This window comes from Coregonus lavaretus (assembly GCF_964263955.1).
Source record: "Coregonus lavaretus genome assembly, contig: HAP1_SCAFFOLD_3412, whole genome shotgun sequence".
NCBI lineage: Eukaryota > Metazoa > Chordata > Actinopteri > Salmoniformes > Salmonidae > Coregonus > Coregonus lavaretus.
The window spans coordinates 54,774-63,556 of NW_028158531.1; the positions used below are offsets into that span (position 1 = coordinate 54,774).

General features: G+C 40.6%; 1 protein-coding gene across 1 annotated transcript in view; it reads right to left on the reverse strand.

Annotated features, from left to right (window-relative positions):
• The window catches only part of LOC311123867 (uncharacterized protein), a gene marked incomplete at both ends in the record, with an annotated part of 62,672 nt that extends 54,139 nt beyond the window's left edge, over positions 1–8,533 (reverse strand). Inside the window, 5 exons of the mRNA XM_084198088.1 lie at positions 4,754–4,807; positions 6,302–6,463; positions 8,050–8,094; positions 8,326–8,379; positions 8,489–8,533. Coding sequence (XP_084054214.1) covers positions 4,754–4,807; positions 6,302–6,463; positions 8,050–8,094; positions 8,326–8,379; positions 8,489–8,533 — 360 coding nt within the window. The remainder of the gene's footprint in view (positions 1–4,753; positions 4,808–6,301; positions 6,464–8,049; positions 8,095–8,325; positions 8,380–8,488) is intronic.
• Between the last annotated feature and the right edge of the window lie 250 nt (positions 8,534–8,783).

The following is an 8,783-nucleotide window of genomic DNA, read 5'->3' on the forward strand; positions in this document are numbered from 1 at the left end:
GAATAGAGAGAGGTGGATAGAGAGAAGTGGATAGAGAGGTGGATAGAGAGAAGTGGATAGAGAGAGGAAGAAGAGAGGTAGATAGAGAGAGATGGATAGAGAGAGGTGGATAGAGAGAGATGATAGAGAGGTGGATAGAGAGAGGTGGATAGAGAAGTGGATAGAGAGAGATGGATAGAGAGAGATGGATTGAGAGAGGTGGATTGAGAGAAATGGATAGAGAGAGATGGATAGAGAGAGGGAGAAGAGAGGTGGATAGAGAGAGATGGATAGAGAGAGGGAGAAGAGAGGTGGATAGAGAGAGATGGATAGAGAGAGGGAGAAGAGAAGTGGATAGAGAGAGATGGATAGAGAGAGGTGGAAAGAGAGAGATGGATAGAGAGGTGGATAGAGAGAGGTGGATAGAGAAGTGGATAGAGAGAGATGGATAGAGAGAGATGGATTGAGAGAGGTGGATTGAGAGAAATGGATAGAGAGAGATGGATGGAGAGAGGTGGATAGAGAGAGATGGATAGAGAGAGGTGGATTGAGAGAAATGGATAGAGAGAGATGGATGGAGAAAGGTGGATAGAGAGAGGTGGATAGAGAGAGGTGGATAGAGAGAGGTGGATAGAGAGAGATGGATGGAGAGAGGTGGATAGAGAGAGGTGGATGGAGAGAGGTGGATAGAGAGAAGTGGATAGAGAGAGGTGGATAGAGAGAGGTGGATAGAGAGAGTGGATAGAGAGAGATGGATGGAGAGAGGTGGATAGAGAGAGGTGGATGGAGAGAGGTGGATAGAGAGAAGTGGATAGAGAGAGGTGGATAGAGAGAGGTGGATAGAGAGAGATGGATAGAGAGGTGGATAGAGAGAGGTGCATAGAGAGAGATGGATAGAGAGAGGGAGAAGAGAGGTGGATAGAGAGAGATGGACGGAGAGGTGGATAGAGAGAGATGGATAGAGAGAGGGAGGAGAGAGGTGGATAGAGAGAGATGGACGGAGAGGTGGATAGAGAGAGGGAGAAGAGAGGTGGATAGAGAGAGGTGGATAGAGAGAGATAGATGGAGGGAGGGAGAAGAGAGGTGGATATAGAGAAGTGGATAGAGAGAGGTGGATAGAGAGAAGTGGATAGAGAGAGGGAGAAGAGGTGGATAGAGAGGAATGGAGAGGAATAGATGCTACATTTCAAGTGACCTCTGTCCAATATAATCAAGCCTCACAGAGAATAGAAACAGACACAGGGCTAAAAGGGTTTTGTCTTCTCTTGCTAAAACCACTCAGTTAGAAACAACTACACATGAGAGATACAGTGAGGGAAAAAAGTATTTGATCCCCTGCTGATTTTGTACGTTTGCCCACTGACAAAGACATGATCAGTCTATAATTTTAATGGTAGGTTTATTTGAACCGTGAGAGACAGAATAACAACCCAAAAATCCAGAAAAACGCATGTCAAAAATGTTATAAATTGATTTGCATTTTAATGAGGGAAATAAGTATTTGACCCCCTCTCAATCAGAAAGATTTTTGGCTCCCAGGCTCTGTCGTAGCCGGCCGTGACAGGGAGACCGATGGGGCGGCGCACAATTGGCCCAGCGTCGTCCAGGGTAGGGGAGGGAATGGCCGGCATGGATGTTGGTAGAGCATGGCGTTTGCAACGCCAGGGTTGTGGGTTCGTTTCCCACGGGGGGCCAGTATGAAAAAAATAATGTATGCACTCACTAACTGTAAGTCGCTCTGGATAAGAGCGTCTGCTAAATGACAAAAAAATAAAAAAATAAAAAAATAAATAATAATAATAATAATAATAATAATAATAATAACTCAACTCGCCATGTTTGGAGGAGGAGGAATGCTGCCTATGACCCCAAGAACACCATCCCCACCGTCAAACATGGAGGTGGAAACATTATGCTTTGGGGGTGTTTTTCTGCTAAGGGGACAGGACAACTTCACCGCATCAAAGGGACGATGGACGGGGCCATGTACCGTCAAATCTTGGGTGAATCACTCTGTTTAACCAACCGTGGTTCTCTGTAGCTCAGCTGGTAGAGCACGGCGCTTGTAACGCCAAGGTAGTGGGTTCGATCCCCGGGACCACCCATACACAAAAATGTATGCACGCATGACTGTAAGTCGCTTTGGATAAAAGCGTCTGCTAAATGGCATATTATTATTATTAAAACCTGCAAACCTGGTGGCCAACTACAAGAAACGTCTGACCTCTGTGATTGCCAACAAGGGTTTTGCCACCATGTACTAAGTCATGTTTCGCAGAGGGGTCAAATACTTATTTCCCTCATTAAAATGCAAATCAACTTATAACATTTTTGACATGCGTTTTTCTGGATTTTGTTGTTGTTATTCTGTCTCTCACTGTTCAAATAAACCTACCATTAAAATTATAGACTGATCATGTCTTTGTCAGTGGGCAAACGTACAAAATCAGCAGGGGATCAAATACTTTTTTCCCTCACTGTATAACCTATATACTTATTATGGACACAGCATGTCTTACACTAGTTATCTAGTTCTTATTAGTTGTTGTTATTAGTCCCATCCTTCAGCTCCATTCAACACCTCCCATCTATCTCTTAACACCATCCATATTGGATTTCTATTTGCCATATATTTTTTAACTGTACTGTGATGTTTTACAACATTTCTGAACCTTTCTATTCTCATTGTTTCTACAGATCGTAAATTGAAAATAAACATTTTTGCTAAAAGTATTATTATATTATTGATCGATTGACTATGACTTTTCAGATCACCCAGTAGTGCTATCTGCAGGGTTAGCTCCAGGTAAATATTGCAATCCATTAGCCATTCCTGGACCTGTGTCCAAAAACAAGCTACAAATGGACAGTACCAAAACAAATGATCTAATGATTCTGTCTCTTCGCAGCAAAATCTGCAGAGCTGGGAAGATTGTATCCCCCATATAAATAACATTCTATCGGTAGCAAGAATTTTATATAATCATTTAAATTGAAAAATTCTAAGTTTTGAATCCGGTGTCGTTTTGTGTATCAGTTCATAAACCCTGTGCCATGGAATCGGTACGTCAGAATTCTCTTCGAAACTATTTTGCAATCTATATGGGACGGCTGTCAATGCTTTGGTCCTTAAATGAAACTGATATACTTTTTTATTTATCACAATTTTCTTTAACCAATTATGTTCTTTAATGCAAGGCCGACAGACAAGTTCCTTACTTTTTACCCCTTCCACTTTCCTTTTCCATTTTTGCGGTAATGCTGCAATTATTTGGTTGTAATTTTGGGTAGAGCAGACATTTCCATATGTTTTTGTTAGCTGCATGTGCGACATATCTCCACCAGTCCTACCGATGATATAATTTACGAAGATTATACATTTTTTTATCAATTAGTATATTTGAGTTTAACCACAATATTTGTTAAATACATTCTAAACCTCCTCTGCTAACTCCCTTTTCATACATTATGACAATGTCTAAAACAATGTCTAACACAATGTCTAAAACAAAACTTTATTTCCTAATCAGGGACTGGTTTCTGAATCACTCTGTTTAACCAACCATTCCACTGACGTAGTGACTGAATCACTCTGTTTAACCAACCATTCCACTGACGTAGTGACTGAATCACTCTGTTTAACCAACCATTCCACTGACGTAGTGACTGAATCACTCTGTTTAACCAACCATTCCACTGACGTAGTGACTGAATCACTCTGTTTAACCAACCATTCCACTGACGTAGTGACTGAATCACTCTGTTTAACCAACCATTCCACTGACGTAGTGACTGAATCACTCTGTTTAACCAACCATTCCACTGACGTAGTGACTGAATCACTCTGTTTAACCAACCATTCCACTGACGTAGTGACTGAATCACTCTGTTTAACCAACCATTCCACTGACGTAGTGACTGAATCACTCTGTTTAACCAACCATTCCACTGACGTAGTGACTGAATCACTCTGTTTAACCAACCATTCCACTGACGTAGTGACTGAATCACTCTGTTTAACCAACCATTCCACTGACAGCTTTAGCTCTTAAACACCAGACAGATCTGGCACTGAGACTCCTATAAATAGCCCATTAGCCTTACAGCATGACTCAGTAGTCTCACATTCACTCTGCCTATTAACTAGCAACAGCATGAGCTCCAGGCCCATCTACTGTAGACATCACAGGAGGCTGGTGATGGGAGGACGGCTCATAATTACATTTACATTTTTAATAATGCTGGCTGTGTTTGATGTGTTTTATACTGTTAAGTACATTCCATTCCAAACCATTACTACGAGCCCGTTAAGATCCCACCAGCCACCTGTGGTAGACATGTTTATCTTACCCGTTATCTATGATAATCTATCTAGTCTGTCCTGACTGAGCACCGGCAGAAAGAGCAGCATATCGCCTGGGCGACCGAGGACCAGGCCAACAGTATACCAGGATCAGACTACACCTACAAGTGTAACAGGGTGTCTGTCCCAAGTGGCACCCTATTCACTTTATAGCGCACTAATTTTGACCAGGACCCAATAGGGTGCCATTTGGGGAACATACAGTCTCAGACATACTGTAAGGAGTAGGGACAGGTGATGACATCAGCATACGCCTCACTGGTTAACTCGGGGTGAGGAGGAGTGGAAGATGGGTAGGAGGAAGAGTCAGCAATAAAAACACACGCATGCCTGAAGATACATACACGCACGCACTCACTCACGCACGCACTCACTCACTCACGCACGCACACACACCCTGTGATCACATACCTTAGGTCCTTGTCTTCCTGGGTAACCGGGTAATCCGGGGACACCAAGTTTACCCTAAACAACAACAAAGACAGTACAGGTTCATAAAAACAGATCAAGATAGGGATGATAGTGATAGTGATACTGATACTGATAGTTTTAGTGCTAGTGATAGTTTTAATGCTGGTGATAGTGATAGTTTTAGTGATAGTAATAGTGTTAGTGATAGTGATAGTTTTAGTGATATTGATAGTGCTAGTGATAGTGATAGTTTTAGTGCTAGTGATAGTGATAGTTTTAGTGATAGTGAGATTTTTAATGCTAGTGATAGCGATAATGATAGTGATAGTTTTAGTGCTAGTAATAGTGCTAGTGATAGTTTTAGTGCTAGTGATAGTTTTAATGATAGCGATAGTGTTAGTTTTAGTGATAGTAATAGTGATAGTAATAGCGATAGTGATAGCAATAGTGATAGTAATAGCGATCATTTTAATCCTAGTGATAGTGATAGTTTTAGTGCTAGCGATAGAGGTAATGATAGTGATAGTTTTAGTGATATTAATAGTGATAGTGATAATGATAGTGCTAGTAATAGCGATAGTTTTAGTGCTAGTGATAGTTTTAATGCTAGTGATAGTGATAGTTTTAGTGATAGTGATAGTTTTAGTGATAGTAATAGTGTTAGTGATAGTGATAGTTTTAGTGATATTGATAGTGCTAGTGATAGTTTTAGTGCTAGTGAGATTTTTAATGCTAGTGATAGTGATAATGATATTGATAGTTTTAGTGATAGTAATAGTGCTAGTGATAGTTTTAGTGCTAGTGATAGTTTTAATGATAGCAATAGTGATAGTTTTAGTGCTAGTGCTAGTGATAGTTTTTGTGATAGTGATAGTGCTCGTGCTAGTGGTAGTGAAAGTTTTAGTGCTATTGATAGTGATAGTTTTAGTGATAGTTTTAAAGCTAGTGATAGTTGATCGTTTTAGTGCTAATGCTAGTGCTAGTGCTAGTGCTAGTGCTAGTGCTAGTGATAGTGATAGTGCTAGTGATAGTTTCAATGCTAGTGATAGTGATAGTTTTAATGCTGGTGATAGTGATGTTTTAGTGATAGTGATAGTGATGGTGATAGTGATAGTTTTAGTGATAGTGATAGTTTTAGTGATAGTGTTAGCGATAGTGATAGTTTTAGCGCTAATGATAGCGATGGTGATAGTGCAGTGATTGTTTTAGTGATAGTTTTAGTGCTGGTGATAGTGATAGTTTTAATGCTAGTGATAGTGATGTTTTAGTGATAGTGATGTTTTAGTGATAGTGATAGTGATGGTGCTAGTGCTGGTTTTAGTGTTAGTGATAGTTTTAGTGATAGTGATAGTGCGAGTGATAGTTTTAGTGCTAGTGATAGTGATAGTTTTAGTGCTAGTGATAGTTTTAGTGATAGTGATAGTTTTAGTGCTAGCAATAGTGACATTTTTAGTGATAGTGCTAGTGATAGTGAAGGGCTAGTTTTAGCGATAGTGATAGTTTTTGTGATAGCGATAGCAATAGTTTTAGTGCTAGTGCTAGTGCTACCTTCTCTCCAGCCGACCCGATGGGGCCAGCCTCTCCGTTGGGGCCGGAACGACCTTTGGGGCCCTCAGGTCCGTCTTCACCTCTGACCCCTAGGACACCGAGCTCTCCCTTGTCTCCCTTGATGCCCATGTCACCCTTGAAACCTGGAAAACCGTCCTCTCCCTGAAAAACACAGGAAATATAATTATATGAATTCTTGTTCACTGAGCAGTGGTCATCTTGGACTATAATGGAATATCACCGTCATATTAATAGTGGCAAACTAACCTTAATAATTGAAAAAGTAAAAAAAAAACACTGTATTTTCTACTAGAATATAAGCTTAAGGTATATTTTCTGTGTTGATTTTACATGAGCAGCCAGGCATAAGATGTATACACTGTAACTTGGGATGATAAATGGTGACATCTAGTGGTAGCATGGTGATTTGCAGAGTCACAGAATATTGTGATCCACTGACATCAGCCGGTCAGACCTGAGAACGCAGTTGCCCTGTGTCTCTGAACAACCCTTGTACAGAATATGGTGCAGTTGCAGACCGCAATTCAGGGCGTTTCTTAATGTGGGTGTTCCCTGATATCAGGAAATGCACATTGATACATGCCATTGGTCAGTTACGGTGTTATGAGACTGATGGTTTCAAGAACACAGATTATTTGTTTACATAGCAGGTTTTAATAACTAACATGGCAAGTTAGGAGACTGAGGTTAAGGTTAGGAAAAGGCTTAGGCCTAGCTACAATGCTACAGTTGTCAACAACTGTTGTCCCCGACATGAAAGAATCGGCCACAGACCAATGGCGAGCATTAATGGGTGTAACTTGATGTCAAGAAACGCCTATATCAGAAAGCACCCCTAATTGCGGTCTGCAATTACACCCTTCTCCTTAAACACAGGCCAACTTCAAGAGGCTATCCTTCCCAAATAGCACTAAGGGACTATCAGAAAGGACTATCACACTTTTACCTTCTTAGGGTTTACTGAGTCCTCGTACCTACTGGGGCTAAGCAGTGGTGATGTTAGATAGATCTCGTCAGACATAGCCTCCTACTTTTCCAGGTTTTTTTTTATACAGTACTTTGTCTCACTGTCCAATGTGGGAAACAGCAAACTCCCCAAAACAAAAGTGACACAGCAGAAAGTCTTTATTAAATATACATGTATTTCAGTCTGCATCCATCTAAAAACAGAACTGTCCCCTTCTAATGCTGACTCAAGAGGAAAACGGAACACAGGACACATTAGATGGAACGTTTAGATGTTTAGAGCAGCCAGGAACAACAATGGCAGCCAATCAATCTACTATCATATCACAGCAGTAACAAGGGTCTTGTTCATTCCAGCCTAATGTTCTACATCCAATTGCTACCCAATGAGCTGAAGCCTTTCAAGCCTGCCAGACATTTAAGGGGTTTTCAGATCTGCCTGCCAGCTAAAAAGGCAAAAATAGTGCGGAATGACAAATATGAGAAATGCTTGTGTCCCAAATGGCACCCTAAACCCTGCAGAGAGCACTATATAGGGAATAGGGTGCCATTTGGGACACAAATACGGTAAAAGGTAGAAGTAGACGTTTCCCTCTAACCACTGATTCAGGTTCAGATATTAGCTTATCCCCCCTAATGGTTTAGGTCATGATTGAACGTTGGGTAATCTGATGAGAACCACTTCTACCTCTAATACAAATATGAGGCGGCCATTTTGTTAAATGTCCGACCACGTTAAAGAAGACAGTGTTGTTGTTTACCTTTTCTCCTCCGCCACCTTTAAGACCTCTGACGCCCTCAGCACCCTGTAGGAGCAAACAGAGGGTCAAAGACGAGTCAACAATATATGAGATACAAGAATGTTTAATAGATATATACTGAGAGAATGTATAACCTCAGCATTTAGATTTTTGAATACTTAAAGAAGGAGGGGAGCAATGGCGTAATTGACTAATGCATGTAGGCTACTGCTAATCAATCAATCAAGCAAAGGTCAACAGTAAGGTCAAAGGACGTGACCCTTGAAGGGCCGTTACCTTGACACCGCGAGGGCCAGGGTAGCCAATAGAACCCTGAGGACCAGGATGACCCTACAATAACAAAACAAAGACAATGGCGTATCGTGATCGTTCACACGTAATATTACAGTTGAGGTATGAATTAATAAAATATCAATTTAATAAATTAAATCAGTCTTACGACGCTTCCTTTAATTCCTGGAGGACCCTCCTTCCCTGGGTGACCCTGGAAGAAAGATTCATACAATATGGTATGGCATCATTAACATACTACTATCCAATACTGTATGGTACAGCATTATTAACATACTACTATACTAATAATATATGGTTCAGCATTATTAACATACTACTATACTAATACTATACTATACTATGCTATACTCTACTAAATACATATGCTATATTATACTCTACTAAATACATATGCTATACTATACTCTACTAAATACATATGCTATACTATACTATACTAA